The sequence below is a fragment of the Lynx canadensis genome, chromosome C1 (genome assembly GCF_007474595.2).
Source record: "Lynx canadensis isolate LIC74 chromosome C1, mLynCan4.pri.v2, whole genome shotgun sequence".
NCBI lineage: Eukaryota > Metazoa > Chordata > Mammalia > Carnivora > Felidae > Lynx > Lynx canadensis.
Window position 1 is genome coordinate 9,214,272 of NC_044310.1, and position 18,674 is coordinate 9,232,945.

At 47.7% G+C, this 18,674-nt stretch overlaps 1 protein-coding gene across 1 annotated transcript; it reads left to right on the plus strand.

Moving 5' to 3' along the window:
- The first annotated feature begins 8,880 nt into the window (after positions 1–8,880).
- On the plus strand, positions 8,881–18,482 carry AADACL3 (arylacetamide deacetylase like 3). Its single transcript, XM_030324030.1, has 4 exons — positions 8,881–9,048; positions 13,420–13,636; positions 15,431–15,494; positions 17,708–18,482. The coding sequence occupies exons 1-4, from the start codon at positions 8,881–8,883 to the stop codon at positions 18,480–18,482; spliced, it is 1,224 nt and encodes a 407-aa protein (XP_030179890.1).
- Positions 18,483–18,674: the final 192 nt, after the last annotated feature.

Consider the following 18,674-nt stretch of genomic DNA (forward strand, 5'->3'; position numbering starts at 1 on the left):
TTTCTTGGATGTTCCAAGTGATCTGACCTCAATACGGCTATGTTTTGAAGGAGAGGAAAGCCCACCCCTACTTCTCCACCACCTTAACTCCTCCCTCACTTAATTGTCTTTCAAATCCTGAATCAATTATTAGGATCCAGACCTGTCAAGCTACTAACCAGCTGTGGCTACAGAAGGGAGTGGGGATTATATTTCCCTTGGGGAACAGAGGGCAGGTATCATTTTCTAGCGGGAACACTTCGTTTTGCTGAGTACCTGAAACCAAGATAGCTTCTCATCTTTGGGAAACACCAAAAGTTTATTTTGCAGCTCAAATATTTTCAACAAAACTACTGTACCTTCAAACAGGGGCTCAGTGCTTAGCAGTCAAGTAGTCACGAACTTGAATGGGGAAAGAAATCACACTTATTTTCATGAACCTCTAATTGAAATTTAGAATTTTTAAAAATATTTATTTTTGAGAGAGAGAGAGAGAATACGCAGGAGGGACAGAGAGAAAAGGAGAGAGAGGATCCTAAGCAGACTCTGCACTATCAGCACAGAGCTCAACAAAGGGCTCAGTCTCATAAACTATGAGATCATGACCTGAGCCGAACGCTTAACTGACTGAGTCATCCGGGCATCCCTAAATTTTTTTTTCTGGCAGAAATGTGGGCCACAGGCCACAGTAATATTGCTTGTGCATGGGACTTATCACCAATAAGATCGCAAATATTTTCATGTATTTCAGTTGTGACAAATATGACAAAACATCCTTTATGCTCATCATTATTTCAAAATGTGGCATTTCTAGATCTGCCACTAGGTAGTGTTATTTAATGTTTTTTTAAAGCACTTATATTTCTATATTAGAAACTGAAAAAAAATCTCTACAACTCCGTTTTAATATAATTAATTTTTCTTAGTAAGTCTATGTCTGTTTTGCAGTTATTTAAGAACATTGTTTTTATGAAATAAGTACGAAAAATATTCTGAGAAAAAGTCTGCAGCACAAAAAGATTCAAGGATCAGCCCCCAACAATGAATGATCAGGAAGGAGTGGAACATTCCAAAGGGTTCCTGGGTGTCTGTACGGTCACTCCACCTGTCTGCCATTATGTCCAACATCAGGCCATCATAAAATTAACATGGATGAACAAAGCCATTGTGAAGATTCAGCCAGGATTAGTTACTTCAGATTTTTTTGGAAGTTGACCTGGCCTTTAGGTCAAAGCTTGTTTGCCTGTTCTTGAGGCAGGAGGGGCCTCCTGAAACACAAGGGGGTCCCCCTCCTTTCCTTCCCAGGGGCTCCCTCAGGAAGTATACATCTCTGCCTGGAAGGCTCTCCCCAGAGAGTGTTTGGAGAGTGAGCATCCTAACATTTATGAATGAATAAATGAATGAGTGAGTCAATGAATGCATGAAGGCACCTTCTGATGCTGCAAACAAGGGCAATTACACAGAGACAGGTTTTTCCAAAGCTGACGCCATATTGGTGCCGCATGCAGGAGAAGCTGGCACTGCTGGGATCTGGTCCAAGTTTAAATTCACGTGCCCTCTGTGGAACACTTCCACCTGGCTCTCTGCACCATCATGCCTGACTGTCACCCTTTTGATTTGTCTGCATCTGAGATAGAGACCCAAAGGGTCAGGTGGCCTGATGTAGCTTTCACAGCCTCTCTGGCCCTGCAGACCCTCGTGTCCACCTGCTACCAACACTGTTCTCCAAAACCCTTTGCTAGGGACTCAGTTGGGCTCCAGGGACTTCCATCTGGGAGTTTCAGCCTCTGTTTCTCCAAACCCAGGAATGTGTTTTCAGGAAACTACTTTTAGCTCATTTTTCCCTTAAAATGTGCACCACACCCCGAGTCCCTCAGCCCCTCCACCCTCACTTCCTTCCCCTCTACCTTTCAAAGCACATACGGATTTTCCTAAGGGATTAAGAGCCCCTCCATGACGTGAGAGGTGGGGAAAGAGACAAAGGTGTCCTTGGTATCCATTTATGGAGCCACTTTTAAGGTAGGAACTATACTAAGGAAGATTAGTCTAGTGATTTTTTTCATACCTTCTGTCTTTATTCACTTGGAAGATAGAAAAGAAGTCAAAGATTCTGATGGCTCTTTTCACAGAGGATTTGTGACAACTTACGGCAAAAGCATGTGCAATGAAGTCAAAGTAAAAGATGCACAGAAGTGGACACACAACCGGAAGATAGAAGATAAAAGGGAGGAAGATAAGAAAGCAGCATGTTTCCCAAGGAGCCAACAACATGCCACACTCCAGGCAGGTAATTGTTATTATTATTAATTTATTGAAGCATCATTGGCAACAGCATTGTATTGGTTTTAGGTATGCGACATAATGATTCGATAGATGTATGCACATACGTTGCAAAATGACCACCACAAAAATTCAGTTAGGGGCACCTGGCTGGCTCAGTTGGTGGTGGCTCAACTCTTGATCTTGGGGTCATGAGTCCGAGCCCCACGTTGTGCGTAGAGATGCTTAAAAATACAACCTTAAAAAAAGTTTAGTTAATTTCATCACCACACATAGTGACATTTTTTTTTCTTGTGATAAGAATCTAGCAATTACTCTTAACAATTTCAACATACAGTATTGTTGACTGGAGTCCTCACGGCACATGGCATCCCTTGGACTTATTTACCTTGTAAATGGAAATTTGTACCTTTTGACCACCTTCACTCATTTTGCCTGCCCCCACTCCCTGCTTCTGGCAAACACCAGGCAGGTAATTCTTATCTTGAGAAAGGAGAGAATTCTACTAAGTCTTTAGATGATGCACCGAAAAGAGTTTCAAGTGGGAGTTATATTGATGATAGTAACTGCTATAGCAAAATACACACTGAGTGCATTTGCAAAAGCAAATTGCACGTGCCTATTTCCCAAAGCCAAGGGTGTTTGAAAAGGGTTGGTTGACTGGTCCCTTCACTGTGGTGGGCTGAATAACATCCCCCCCACCCCCCCGAGATGTTCATATCTTAATCCCAGAACTTGCAAATATGTTACCTTACATGGCAAAAGGGACTTTGAACTTGTAATTAAGGATTTTGAGGTGGGGAGATTATCCTGGATCATCCAAGTGGGCCTAATGTAATCACGAAGGCCCATATAAGAGGGAGAGATAGGAGGAGGCAGCATCAGAGAAGGAGGTGGGATGACAGAAACAGAGAACAGAGTGGTGCTGGGAGGGGATCCTGGGATTCCTTGGCTCAGGAATGCAGGCACCTCTAGAAGCTGGGAAAAGGGAGGAAACAGGTGTGAGCCTCTAAGAGGAATGCAGCCCAGCTGATACCTTGATGTTAGAACTTCGGCTTCCAGAACTGTGTGAGAATAAATCGGTATCATTTCAAGGCTCTAAATTGGTGGTAATTTATTATAGCAGCAGTGGGAAATGAATACATTATTCCTCCCTTCTTCCATGAGCTCAACACTAACCAGAAAACAGAATAGGGGTCAAGGATTTGGAGATGAAAATACCTCTGTGCTGGACATTTTCCCTTTGTCCCCCAGGTAGGCTCCCCACCTTCCTTCACCCACTCTGTAGCCTGGGAAACTGACCTGCATGGACCCCGCCAAGAGCATCCTTTGCCCTCTGCTTTCCTGAAGGGCCTGGGCAGAGGAGCACAACAGCATGAGAGCCTAGGAAGGAAGGGGAGTGACAGTGGGGCCAGCTCTATCCCCATGGGTTTGCCATGTGTAAGCTGTGTGCCTCAGCTCAGCTCACAGGGAGCCCTTTCCACACAGCCTTGGTTCTGCTATATTCCCTCCCCTCTGGGAGGGAGAATGGAGCCCTGCTGTTACCAGCTGTGCTATCCTGTGGGCTCCTTGCAAATTATCCTAATATGAGGGTCTTAGTCCATTCAGGCTGCTGTAATAAAATTACCATAAACTGGGTGGCTTAAACACAATAGAAGGCTGGGAAGTCCAAGATCAAGGTGCTAACAGATTCCATGTGTGAGAACCCACTTCCTGGTTCATTGACAGCTGTCTTTTCTCTGTATCCTCACATGGCAGAAGGGGCAAAGGAACTCTTGGAGGTCTCTTACTAGGGCACTAATCGCATCCCATTCATGTGGGCCCCACCCTCATGACCTGATCACCTCCCAAAGGGCCCACCTCCAAATATCATCACACTGGGGATTAGAGTCAGCATATGAATTACAGGGGGACACAAACATTCAGTCTATAGCATGAGTAAGCCATCCAATTCCTGCTAGGACCCTGATACATCACCTTTCTTTCTGATAAAGCTGATTATCAGAGCATGTGGCTTAGGTGTGTGGGCAAGGGTGCTGCCTGATATTAGGAACAGGGTCCCAGGCAGCATTGAACATACATACACCTCTCTCTGGAGGCACCTGGCTACAGAGAAGAGGATGCCCCTTCTCTGCGGGCAAACAGATGTCACAGCGAGCTGAGCATGCCCAATTCCTTCTCCATTTCACAAAAGCCACTTCTCCTCCAAGGGGAAGAGTGAGTGCTGAAGTAGAGGGAATGTAGAGTGTTATTTTTCTAGAGATTGCTTGGCCCAGGGGAGAAGTACACTCAAATACTTCTTAGCTTCTGCCTTTGGGCAAGTAGAATTCAAGGCAGGAAACGTATCGTAAAAGAATACCATTCGATGTTGATAAGGGTGCTGTTGTGGGTTGAATTATGTCCCTCTAAATTCATATGTTGTGAGTTTTTAAATTTAAAAAAAATTTTTTTTTATTTTTTAAGTAATCCTTACACCCAACATGGGGCTCAAACTCACGACCCTGAGATCAAGAGTCACATGCTCTACTCGACTGAGGCAGCCAGGCACCCCTAAATTCATATGTTGAGCCTAACCCCCAGTACCTCAGAATGTGACCTTACTTAAGAGGTAAGGTCTTTGCAGAGATGATCAAAATGAGGTCCTCAGAGTGGCCTCACTCCAATACAACTGGTGTCCTTGCAAAAAGGGAAACTGGACACGGAGACATGCGTAGAGGGAAGACAATGTGAAGATACAGGGCGATGACAGCTGTCCAAAAGCCAAGGAGAGGGTCCTGGAGCAGACCCTTCCTGCACAGCCCTCAGAAGATATCAGCCCTGGTGACACCTTGGACCTCCAGCCTTCAGACCTGGGAGACTCTAAGCTTCTTTTGCTAAAGCCCCCTTCCCCCACCCCCACCCCCAGCCTGGGGTCCTTTGTTTAGGGCAACTCCAGCACGCTGAGAAAGGCGACTTCTGCAGTAAATATATAACTCTGTGCCAAATGACATCTCAGCAAGATACACAAAAGAAAGACTGCTAGAAATTCCCTATGAGCGCGCAGGAGCACAGACACCACAAAGAGACGTAACAGGAGTACTTGACCTGACCTTGGGCTGGGGACTCCTTGGCAGTCTGTGGTTGGACTTCAAGGGCCCTAACATCACGATCAAACTATTTTTTGTGCCAGATGCTGGCACTCAGCACCCTCCTTACTGTTCTGAACCCTCTCCTGTGTCTGGGGGTTAAATGCAGGAGAATGGCGCTTCCTAGGCCATCTTGCCCACAAGGCTCCAGTTTGTCTCAGGAACATCCATCCCGGAAGCTCTGGAAGGCAGCTAGAAGCGGAAGCCATTCTTCCTGGGCAGCGCCGAGCATGCGCATGTGAGCACCAGCCGGTAGAAGCCTCCACGTTTTGCATGCGCCTCCAGGTGTCCCCTGGCGAGTCAGCCCTCTTCCTGTTCCAGAGATCAGTCAGCAGCGTGGTTTCTTGTGACACCTGGGGTGCTGTTTACTGAAAGCCTGCCATCCCTCCACCCTGCCCACAGTGTTTTGAATTCCCTGTATTAAATCTCCTCTTGCTTGTTGGACAAAAGGCTGCGTGGCAGAACGATCCTATGAATCCGCCAAACTCCATTTCATTTTCATCCTTGTAGATGGAAGGTTTGCCCCCCCCCCCCGCCCCCTCCCCCCCCAGAGTCCCATGCATTTCGGTGAAGCCATGCGAATGCGTTCCGGCCAATGGGATGTATTTCCAGGCCTGGCCCTTAAGTTCTCCTCCACGGGTTCTTCCACGAGCATATCATTCCTGGGGCTCCTGGCAAGGCACGGAGGATCGGCGGAGGTCCTGGAAGATGGCAGAACATCAGACGGAAAGAAACATGGATCCTGTAATCACCAAGTGGTGCGGATGTTCATCAAACACGCCAGTGTCTGTGTTGGAGGAGAAAATTAGTCTTTATTCTACCCAAATCTTTTGTTATAGCAGCTAGAATTACTGATCCTAAGTAATATAACCGGGAAATAAAAAATGGTTCGGTGCTTATATGTAGGCATTCCCTCATTCTCCCTGTGCTTTTGCATAATTTCTGGGTTAAGTGTTTATAAACCTCAGTGGTAACAGACTCTAATCCTTCTCATAGTAATTGATCTATGCGTATTTTCTATTTCTTGGGTGAAATTCATATATATTTTTTAAGTTTACTTATTTATTCTGAGAGCAAGAGAGCACATGTGTGAGTAAGGGAGGGGCAAAGAGAGAAGGAGAGAGAAAATCCCCAATGATAGTGCAGAGCCTGGTGTGAGGCCCCATCCCATGAACCAGTGAGATCATGACCTGAGCTGAAATCATGAGGCGGATGCTGAAGCGACTGAACTACCCAGGAGCCCCCAGATATTTATATTTTGACAAAGAAAATCTTCATTTTCAAAATCATTGCCATATAGTTTCATGTACTGTAAAAAAGATCTTTCTAAGCATAATAAGAGAACAGATGAGAGATTTCATTGTGTAAAAATTACAAACGTCAATGCAGAAAAACGACATTAACAAAGTTAAAAAAGCAAATAACTAGAAAATAATCCTTAAAAATATTTAAAAATTTTTTATTGAAGTATACACTCCATACAGTGTGATATTAGATTCAGATGCACAGCATACTGACTCAGCAATTCTTTTTTAAAATTTTTTTTCAACGTTTTTTATTTATTTTTGGGACAGAGAGAGACAGAGCATGAACGGGGGAGGGGCAGAGAGAGAGGGAGACACAGAATCGGAAACAGGCTCCAGGCTCTGAGCCATCAGCCCAGAGCCTGACGCGGGGCTCGAACTCCCGGACCGCGAGATCGTGACCTGGCTGAAGTCGGACGCTTAACCGACTGCGCCACCCAGGCGTCCCAGCAATTCTATACATTACTAAGTGCTCACCACAATACGTGTGGTCACCGTCTGTCACCAATGTTATTACTACAAATATTTTTTCAAGTCAGTGCAAAAAGATAAACGAAAATAGAAAATTTTAGATACAGAGTATGAAGACACAAAATAAATTCACATGAATCCGTAAAGGAAAAACCTCAAATAATGGATAAAATATGAAAGAATGTTCTACTTCATTGGATTCAAAGAAATGCACACTGAAAGCTAATGGAGTTACTATTATTATCCCCATCTTACAGTCTTGGAAGCTGAGGCTCAGAGAGTGTATTGTAACTTGCTCACGATGAGAATGCTGGATGAGGCAGAGCCAGGATTCAAATCCAAGTCTTACTAGCTCAGGGTTTTTCATCCTGGGCACTACCAGCCTGTTGGACCAGGTACCTCCTCGCTGTCGGGGCCATCTGTGCATTGCCGGATGTTAAGCAACATCTCTGGAACATACCCCTGCGATGCCAGTATCAGCCCCCACCCTGCCCATTTTGTTGTGACAACCAAAAATGTCTCTAGACATTGCCAGTTCTCTCCCGGGCGGGTAGGATCTCCCTGTGCTCTGACACCATGGTGGGGAGGTGGAAGAGAGGGCAGCCGTCATTGTTATTACTGCAGATGTGGGACTTGTCATTAGGGAAGATTTTGAACAGTGACATCGATCTCTGACCTAACCTGAAAAGGCAGGTAAGCTCAAATTTTCCTGCTTTACAATGAAAAGGACAAAGCTTGTTCATTCATTGCTTCATTTGGTAGACATTTGCTGAGCACCTGCTAAGTACCAAACCCTGACCTAACCTCTGAGGATAAAGCAAGGAACAAAGCAAAAATTCTTGTCCCCACAGAGGTGCCACTCCACAGACAATAAACAAACAAGTGAAGTATGCGATATTTCAGGTGATAATAAAGGCCATGAAGAAGCGGAGGGTGGGATGGGCATAGGGATGCTGGTGGGGAGTTATACCTTTAAATAAGGTGTCCAGGCACAGCCTCACTCAGAAGGTGACATTTGAACAGAGACCTGCAGTAGGGGAGGAGTTGAGCTCAACCATTATCTTGGGGAACACTGTTGCCCAGAGAACCACAAGTACAAACACCCTGGGACCTCCTTGGCAGACTAAGGAACAGCGAGCATGGCCAGAGTGTAATTAGGGGGTGAGTGCCACCAGAGCACAGGTGGAGGGAATGGTGTTTGTGACATCCATGGTGACTTCTCCAAGGCCATTTCTTTTTTTTTTTTTAAGTTTATTTATTTATTTTGAGAGAGAGAGTGCGTGAGGGTCCGAGGGAGAGAGAGAGAATCCCAAGCAGGTTCCGCAGTGGCAACACGGAGCCTGATGCGGGGCTCGAACTCACAGACTGTGAGATCATGACCGGAGCCGAAACCAAGAGGTGGGCTCTTAACCAACTAAGCCACCCAGGTGCTCCTCCAAGGCCATTTCACGTAGCAGTGCTCCAGGGTGTAGCTGGAACTTTGGAGCCCTCATTTCCAGCTGAGTCAGGCTGCATGAACCACTTTCTCCTCTGCATGGGCCCTGCCCTAGAATTATGTCCTCACCTGAGTCTGTGACTCACCTGGGCTGGGCCAATGCTGTGGAGATGGGGAGGTGGGGAGGGCAGGTTGTGGTGTATAAGTGGAGGAGGGCTGCTGACTCCTGACCGTGTCTGGCACTGAACAGCCTCTTCTCTTAGCCTCCTCTGTGCTGAAAAACAGCATGATGGCAGTCCTGCTCCTGCCCCTTCTCATGGCAGCCTGTGCGTTCTTGGGGGTTGGTCTGTGGGTAATCTGCAGCCATTTCCTTACTGCGGACATCCCTGCAGCCATCGGCCACCCGGTGAAACTGCGGGTCCTGGATTGCATTTTCCTGCTGTTGTTGAGATGGGTGAGTTCCGTGTTTGATTTTTCCTCTCCGCCTGAGGGTTCAAGGAGGAGGTTGGGAAAACACATGAGAAGATTCTAGTTGCATTGACGCAGCAGCAGACACAGGCTGGCTGCCTTTTATTCTCACATCTGAATGATCCCTGTTAGGGAACCTATTAACTAAGAGGTTCTCAATCTCTTCCTAGAGTTGCTCAAGCTGTACTGGGCTCAGAGCCAGAAAATGAAAAAAGATTTACTTCCTCGGTTAACAGGAAAGAAAGGTCAATTCCAGTCCCACCCTCCCTGCCTCCTGTCTTACTGTCTTCACAGCACACACTATGAAGCTGTGAAGACAAGAATGAGTTACTCCGGATTTTGAGTCCCCATTACCACCTACCTAGCTAGAACCAGCCAACAACAAAGACACATGCAGCCAATTAGTAAATTAGTACAAATGAGCAAAACTTCAGAATGTAGCTTTAGATACACACACACACACACACACACACACACAATCTTTTTACTATTGAGAGATGGAAAACTGTTTATGTCATATAGTCAGATTCTGCTCATTGCTACTGGTGTGTGAATTTAATAGAATAGATACAAATAGATCATGGGGAGAATTGTGTCAAAGTTGCCAATGGGGACTGGTTGTGCTTTTCCAGAGGGCTGACAGATTGAATACAGAAAACACAGTTAAGTCTCTTATGCAACGGAAGGGACTCCCTGGTGTCTTCTTGCTTTCCTCAAGCTCAGCTAGTATCCTCATGATTGTTGTTCTAAATTCTAGGTCAGGCGTATTACTTATATCTGTTTCGATTAGATCCCTGGCCGTGACCCCTTTTTGTTCTTTCTTTTGGGATGCATTCCTCGGTCTTGGCATTTTGTTTACGTCTGTGTCTTCTGTGTGTTAGGAAAGCCTGTTCTGTTTCCTGCTCCTGAGAGTTATGGCTATAATGTTCATTTATTTATTTTGAGAGAGAGCGAGAGAACGAGCGGGGCAGAGGGTGAGAGGGAGAGAGAGGGGGAATCCCAAGCAAGTTCTGTGCCATCAGCATAGAGCCTGACACAGGGCTCGATCTCACGAAGCTCGAGGTTGTGACCTGCGCTGAAATCAAGAGTCAGACGCTTAACTGTCAGAGCCAGCCAGGCGTCTCAAGAGTAATGGCTATATTAAGAAGACCTCATATACTGGTCAGGGCCTGGTGCTTCAGGAAGGGTCTCTGGTGTATGCCGTGTGCACTCTGCAGCTGTGTTTTGGCTGCCCTTTCCCTCAGGTCAATCCTCTGCAGAACTTCTCCTTGCCTGCAGTGGGGTGTTTGGACCTTGTCTAGTGTATGGCGAGCTTTAACTAGGTGTGTTTTAGTCTGCTTGTTAAAAGAAGCTGGATCCTATTTCCCCTAGAGCTGCATTCTGTGATCAGTAGACCTGGTGTGTGTGTGTGTGTGTGTGTGTGTGTGTGTGTGTGTGTGTGTGTTGGGGGGGAGTTGCACTGCTCTTCTGGGGGAGGGGCCTTCTGCGCTAGCTCTCAGGGGGACTTGCCCTAGTTCAGAAGCACCTGCAAGGCGCAGGGGGGAGGCGCTTGGAGTAAGGGGTTCCAGCTTCCCCTGGGTGATGCTGTGCTGCCCACTGAAGTCTGGCAGTGTGATGAGCTGGGGAATGATGTCAGTCCTTTCTCTCTCTCTCTCTCTCTCTCTCTCTCTCACCTGGAGCAGGGAGTTCTCCCCTGCTGCTGCTCAGGAACCCTCACAGAAGAGTGAACAATCTCCCTTGTGTGTCCCAGGTGTCCCTCAGATGCCCCTGCCTCCCTCTGTGTCCTGGCTTTCTGCTGCCTGGTGGCACAGTACTCTTGTGTTTTATCTCAGGTACCCAGCTGTGTTTCACAACTCCAAATTCAGGGACCCAGTGTGGCACGGACCCATGCTGATCCTCTGGGGTAGGGTCTCACTGTGCTGTGGCCGGTGCCTGTTTCTCCCAGAAGGGCAGTCGCATGACCGCGCAGGGCTCGGAGTTTGTGGTAAAGCGCAGCAAAAAGCCGACGCCAAGGTTTGCTGCCCTCTGTCTCTGTTCCTTTGCTTGTGATGCTTGTGAACAGGGCAGCATGTGGGCGCCTGGGGCTCTCTTGTCCCCTGAGAGGCTGTGCCACCTCTCCCAGATGCACTCCAAGCAGGAAAACTGTGTCTCCCAGTGTGACCCAGGGGATCCTCAGACCACACTGCCCACTCCTGGGCCTCCTCCCTCCTTCCCTGAAGCACCGCTAAGCCCACCAGGCCACGCCTCTGACTTCTTTGCCTTCTTTGGGTCCCCCTGCTTGTGCAACTTGTGATGTTCGGCCCCTCTTGATTTCCCCGTCAATGGTTTGGGCAAATGTTTTTCTTATGTAGTCCCCTGGGCCCTGCTCTCTCTCTCTCCCCCTCTCTCTCTGTCTCTCAATCTCTGTCCTCTCTCCATGATCAGGGCTCCCTTCCCTCTGCAGCACCTACAATTCTTTTCTTCCCCAAATCACGTCTCTGCACCTTCCTACCTTCCACGATGTGGCCTCTTTTTCTCCTTCTTGTTGTGCAGTTTGTTCTGTGAGTCCTCAGATCAATTTTCCTGGGTGATTTGACATTATCTAGCTGTGTTTGAGGGATGAGGCAAGCCTAGGGCCCCCCTACAGCTCCACCATCTTAACGCCCCCCACCCGAGGCTGAGGCTTTCTCAACTCTCTTACATAATGAAAAGCAAGTGCAAACACCTGTTCCCATGAAGACTCCTTCCTGGAGAAGAACCCACTGGCTGAAGGCTTCCTATGTCCAGCTTTCACAAGATCTGATGATTTGTCCTCTGGCTTTCCTGACCTTGACCCTCATAGTCTGTAGTCTGGGCTCCCAAATACGATGACTCAGTTTCCTCATCTGCAAAAGAGGGGGAAATAGTAGTCCAGACTCCATAGCATGTTGTGGGCTACGATGAGTTAAACCGTCCCGAGTGCAGGTTACAATTCCTGGCATAAAGGAAACCCTCAATACGTATTAGCCTTATTACTGTTTGTTGACTTGCTTTTTGTTTGTTTGTTTTGGTTTTGTTTTTTTGTTTTTACAAAGATGTGTCATGTAACTATGATGTGTCGTCCACCAGTTGTGGCTCTGGGATCAATGAGGGGCAAGAGAAATAAAGTCCCAGATAGAGTCTGCCTTCAGGGAGCTTATAGTCTCATGGCAGTGTTGGTGGGGAGACAGAGAGAAGAATCAGGCAAAACCACTATAAACCAATCCATTTACAGAGCGGCGAGTGCTTCCAGCAAAGTGAAAGAGGGCTTCTTCATCCAGGGTTCTCTGAATCCCCAAGGGGACAGAAGACAAGGGGTCCATGAAAGTGGGTGGGGTAAAAAAAAACGCTCCATTTTCACTCACCTCTAAAGGAAATGCGGGGTTCCCTTCCATGAAGAATGAAGGGGACAAACCACAGTTGTGACAGCACAACCTGGGACTTTGTCACCAAGAGGAATCCCGCATATTTCCAGAGCGTATTACAGCCATTGCAGATATGGTGAAAAATTGCACGGATGCCTCATTTCTTCGAAGTAATAATGATATTAAACCAGCCGCTAGATCTCGCTGTTGTGTGCTCATATGTAATCCCACATATTTTATTTTAGGTGTCAAAAACATTCTGTGACGAGGTCCACAGGCATCGCTTAAAGCCAAACTGGCATTGGTGCAGAAAGGGTTAGGAACCACTAGAAAGAGGGCGCCTGGGTGAGAGACGACTTTGTTTACTTTTATTTTGTTATCATGCAAACTTTCAGATATGCACCAAAGGAGACAGAAAACTATGAGGATGCCCCACGTACCCTCCCCCCAGTACTGATTGCTGACTCCTGGCCAATCTTGTTTCCCCGGTGCCCCCAGCTTTTCCCCCTTCTCATTTCTCAGGAAGTGGACCTCAGACATCATATTATTTTATCCAAAAGGTTTCAGTCATTATCTCTGAAAGACCAGAACGCCCTCACCTTTTAAAAAACATAACCACAGTGTAGTTATCACGTCTTAAAATAGCAACTAATGCTTGGGACGGCTGCATTGGCTGGGCTGGTCCAGGAGGGCCTGCCCTGGGAAGAGAGGTCACGTCCAGGCCACGGTTGGGGGTGTTCTGGGGGAGAGGGACCCTCACGGGGTGGCCAGAAGCTCGGTTTGTGGGACCGGGTGTCAATTGTCTGGGGAAAGAGGATGAGGGGGCAGTGTGGGCCAAGGTGGGGTAGACTTACTGCAGTGTCGCAAGGGTGCACGTGGCCATGTGGTCCAGCCTGCCCACCAGCCACTCCGCTGGGGGCACGGGTGGCGGCTGCACCCGAGCGCAGCACAGACTGAAATCCTTCCGGCCTCATTTCCTCCTCTCTCACCAACAGGGGATGATTTTTGAGAAACTGAGAATCTGTTCTATGCCCCAATTTGTCCGTTTCATGCATGATCTGAGACCACTGAAGGAGGATCCGGATGTCGTGGTCACAGACCTCCGCTACGGGACAATCCCTGTGAAGCTGTACCAGCCCAAAGTGTTTTCCTGCATCCCCAGGCCTGGCATCGTGTTCTACCACGGCGGCGGGGGGGTCCTGGGGAGCCTGAGTAAGAGTCTTTCCCTCAGACCCCACCCATAGTATGACAGTCCCAGAGCAGAGCTGGGTGGCCACCCACCTTCCAGCAAGAGGTGGCACCCCAGTCTATAAGCCGCTGTAGGACCCGGACAGTTAGCGGGTCCCAGATCATCCAGGTGGCAGAGATATGGAAGGTACTGATCTCTTTCTGGAACTAAGGAGACCTATATATGCAACATATATATTCATATATACATATGCTATATAAATATATATATTCATATATATGCTCTATTTACATTCATATATTCATATATACACATATGTGTATATGTGTGTATCTATGGATATATTTATATCCATATATATATATATGAAATATCCATATATATATGAAATTCACACAACATAAAATTAACCACTTTTTTTCTTAATGTTTATTTATTTTTGAGAGAAAGAGTGTGAATGAGGGAGGGGCGGAGAGAGGGAGAAACAGAACTTGAAGCAGGCTCCAGGCTCTGAGCTGTCAGCACAGAGCCTGACACGGGGCTCGAACTCACGAACTGCAAGATCATGACCTGAGCAGAGGTCGGACGCTCAATCGACTGAGCCACCCAGGCACCCCAATTATTTATTTTTATTTATTTATTTATTTTTGATAGAAAGAGGTCCCAAGCGAGAGAAAGGCAGAAGGAAAGAGGGAGAGAGAGAGAGAGAGAGAGAGTGAGTCCTAAGTGTGGAGCTCGAAGTGAGGCTCAATGAACTCACCCCATGTGGGCTCAAACTCAGTGAACAGTGAGATCATGACCTGAGCCAAAGTTGGATGCTTAACTGACTGAGCCACCCAGGCGCCCCCAAATTAACCACTTTAAAGTGTACAATTCAGTGGTGTTTAGTACGTTCATAGTGTTCTACAACCAGCACCTCTATTCAGTTGGAAATAGGATTTTTTTTAAAGTGGAAATAGCTGAACACATGTCCTTTTGTTTCATACCAGCTATCGTCTGAGACAAATTCTGGTACAGACAGGAGAACCAACAATTTGAGGAAAATCAATGACAGAAAAAACTCAAAATCGAGACCGTTTTATTATCTTAGCCCCCCCTCCCCCACGCACTGGTGTCCCATGAATTCAAGGGAAAAAAACCCTTTTATTTGGTTTCAGCCCTGCCTTCTGAACTGTGGAATGTCAGAGGCACACTGCGGTAGCTTTTGAGAGTAAGGGATTTGATGCAACCATGGTTTTGGTTTGGTCTGCATAATGGATGGCGGTAACAGTCAGTAGGTATTGATAAATATTATTAATAATTAATATTTACACAGCAGACACTGTGGAAGCCCTCTATGTAATAGTTATCTCATTAACCCCCCCCCCCCAAAACAACCCTGTTATTATCATCGTACCCATTTTACCGATGTGGCAGTCAAGCCTCAGGGAGGTGAAGGCACTTGCCCCAGACTACTTTGGCTAAAGCTAAAAGGAGGCAAAGTCGGGATGTGAGCTCCGGTCTGAATCTAGAGCTCGCACCCCTGTGCTCTAGGGCCAAACGGCATCTCAGATATTTTGAATGGATTGCAGAATCAATGGGGATGGGGGGAAATCTTAGAGGAAGTTCTTCAGACAGGATCTCAGAGGAGAAGTTCTAGAAGGTGGGGAGGAAGGACTGCTCCACAGCTGGAAAGAAAGTTTGCAAAACCTTGTTAGGATCAGCCCCAGCTCTCTGTCTGTGGTGGTTGTCAGAGAGAAGGGGGCAGCTCATGGTGATGGCTGGCAAAGGAGGCCACTGATCTTCCTAGTGAATGTTAAATACCTTTTATTTTCTAGAAACCCATCATGTCATATGCTGTCATCTGTCCAAGAAGAGTGGCTCAGTGGTCCTATCAGTTGGGTGAGTAAAAGATGGAGGGGTGGTGCTGGATAAGGGGGGGTGGAGAGCCAGGCTTGGGGCGGGCAGGGGGATGCAGGGACACCAGGACACCGGAGCAGGGGATGATGGGCTGTGAGCAGCGGTGAGGAGAGGGACAGGGAGAGGCAGAGAACAGCACTCCTCCCTGTGGGTGGCCCTCGGGCCTTCTGTGCATGGTAACATCTGGAAGCTGTGTGGGGAGTGGTCTTCTCTGGGTAGATCAAGTGCAGGGCTTTGCAAACATGAGCCCTGTTGGTGGCACAGAAGCACGTTCCAGACACTTAGCACCTCCTACGCGAAATGCCACAGTGCCCTGCACGGTAACAGACAACCTCGGCCATTGCCGTAGAATTCCCAAGTGCTCCCGAGAGGGAGGTCCACCCCGGTGAGACACGGGGCAGGGGCAGGAGAGACCTGGGGTGGCCCCTCCCCTGGCAAAGTGGACACATAAGAGGAGAGGTCACTGTGGTCAAGTGGCCTCATCCTCCTTCCCCTGCCGCCTGACACCTTGTCCCACGGGGGCAGGATGGTTCCTTCCTGATTAATCTTTCCTGCAGTTTATTTATTTATTTATTTATTTATTTATTTATTTATTTAATATATGAAATTTATTGTCAAATTAGTTTCCATACAACACCCAGTGCTCATCCCAAAAGATGCCCTCTTCAATGCCCATCACCTCCACTCCCCTCCCTCCTACTCCCCATCAACCCTCAGTTTGTTCTCAGTTTTTAAGAGTCTCTTACGCTTTGGCTCTCTCCCACTCTAACCTCTTTTTTTTTTTTTTCCCTTCCCCTCCCCCCATGGGTTTCTGTTAAGTTTCTCAGGATCCACATAAGAGTGAAAACATATGGTATCTGTCTTTCTCTGTATGGCTTATTTCACTTAGCATAACACTCTCCCTGCGGTTTCATTTAAATGCGCATTCCAGGGGCGCCTGGGTGGTTCAGTCGGTTAAGCATCTGACTTCGGCTTCAGGTCATGATCTCGCGGTCTGTGGGTTCGAGACCCGCATCGGGCTCTGTGCTGACAACTCTGAACCTGGAGCCTGCTTTGGATTCTGTGTCTTCCTCTCTCTCTGCCCCTCCCCACTCCTGCTCCTAAAAAATTTTAATAAATGCACATTCCATAGAGCAGTACCAATGCCAATGTCTTGGTGGGAATACATTTCCCAGCTTCCGTGCGGCACAGCTGGTTGAGTTAGAGTGAAAGATACAGAAATCGGTCCTGGATGAGGCAGAGGACCCCAGAGAAACCACTCACTTTACAATTCTCAGCTCCCAAACCGTATCTGCAGTGGGGTAGACGTCTTGATCCAAGTGTTGGCCATGATATGCCTTACAACTCTGGTCACTATAGTATGCCAGCAAATCTCTGCAAGAGAATTATTTTATGAATCCAAGATAGATGAGGCTTTAGAGTAGAAACACTGCTGTCCTGGCATGAACTCAGGGTGGCTTAAAAGAGGAGGCATCGCGATGGGAATGGTTGGCAAAAGTTCGTGGGTCCCACAGAGTATTTTTTTTCTTTCTTTTTAAAATTTGAGACCAGCATTTAAAATGGTAACATTTCTCACAACACCCAGATTTCTGGAATCTCTTGAGAAACCGGGAGGTCTAGCATGCCACGCTGCTGACCTCCATGTTAGTACGTGCGTGGCACACCTTTAGGACAGCAGTGGTCCAGAGTGGACGTGGGTGATCTGGAGGAGACCCGTACGTTAACTGCTGGCCCCTGGTGGTATTTATGTCTGCAAGATCCTCCCACAAAACCTGCAAGCATGGCAGGGTTAAGTGGAATTGAAACCCAGGCAAATCTGGGGTTGCTCATACAAGAATCATAAGAAAAGGGGACAGCTGTGAGCCAGGGAAGGACCCATGGGTAGGTTCAGAAAGATGGGGTTCATGTTGGTGATTGCTAAGTTGCTGACCCATAGGCAGATGACAGGGCTCTCGTGGTCACAGCCTGTCCCCCAAAGGGTCATTTAGATGGAGGGAACAGCAACCGCCACTCACGGAGCCTGTGTGCCAGGCTTCATGCCTATCACCTCATGGAAGCCTCATACCATGAGTTCACTTTCTTGGGCTTCAGAAAGAGAGGCTAATGGATGAAATTTGGTCTAAGGGACGCCAGACACGTATTGTTGGCTCTCCTAGGGCGATGAGCGTAAACCGTGTTCCTTGGTTCTTTTTTAGATACCGCCGCCTGCCCCAGCATAAATTCCCGGTGGCGGCACGAGACTGTATTGCGGCCACCATCCACTTCTTGAAGTCCCTGAACGTGTATGGGGTGGATCCAGATCGGGTCGTGGTCTGTGGTGACAGTGTGGGAGGGGGAGTGGCCACGATAGTCTGTCAAAAACTCTTGGACTGTCCAGATCTCCCCAAGATCCGTGCTCAGATCCTGGTCTACGCCATCCTCCAAGCTGTGGATTTTCAATCCCCTTCCTATCAGCAAAACAGGAATATCCCACTGCTCAATTGGAATTTTGCCTTCTACTGTTGGAGTTGTTACCTGGACATCAACCCCTCCTGGAAAAGCACCATCATGAAAGGTGCCCATTTGCCTGCTGAAGTCTGGGAAAAGTACAGAAAGTGGTTGGGTGCAGAAAACATCCCGGAGAGGTTTAAGAAGAAAAGCTACCGGCCAATGCCCCGTGAGCCCCTAAACGAGGCTGCCTACCTGGAGACAAACCTCGCTCTGGATTTGATGAACTCACCCCTGATCGCAGAAGATGAAGTCATGTCTCAGCTCCCCGAGGCTTGCATTGTGAGCTGTGAGTATGACCTTCTCCGGGACCATTCACTGTTGTTCAAGAAGCGGTTGGAGGACTTGGGAGTCCCGGTGACATGGCACCACATGGAGGACGGTTTCCACGGAGTGCTTAGCACCTTTGATATGGGCTACTTGCAATTCCCCTGCTCCACGAGGATTCTAAATGCCATGGTCCATTTTCTAAATAAGTTGTGACCGTCTTTCCTTCCTGTTAGAGCTGCGGAAGTGTGCGTTCAGCCACGATCTGGTTCCCCAATGGGACTCTTTGTCGTGATGTAGCCGAGGCTGAGTGGGGCTGGGGAGGGTGTCGAGGTTGCCATGTTCTTCTTGCTTCAGCTTCTAGAACTGCAGAATGAGTGTTTCTGATGTCTCAAGGGAGAGCAGTAG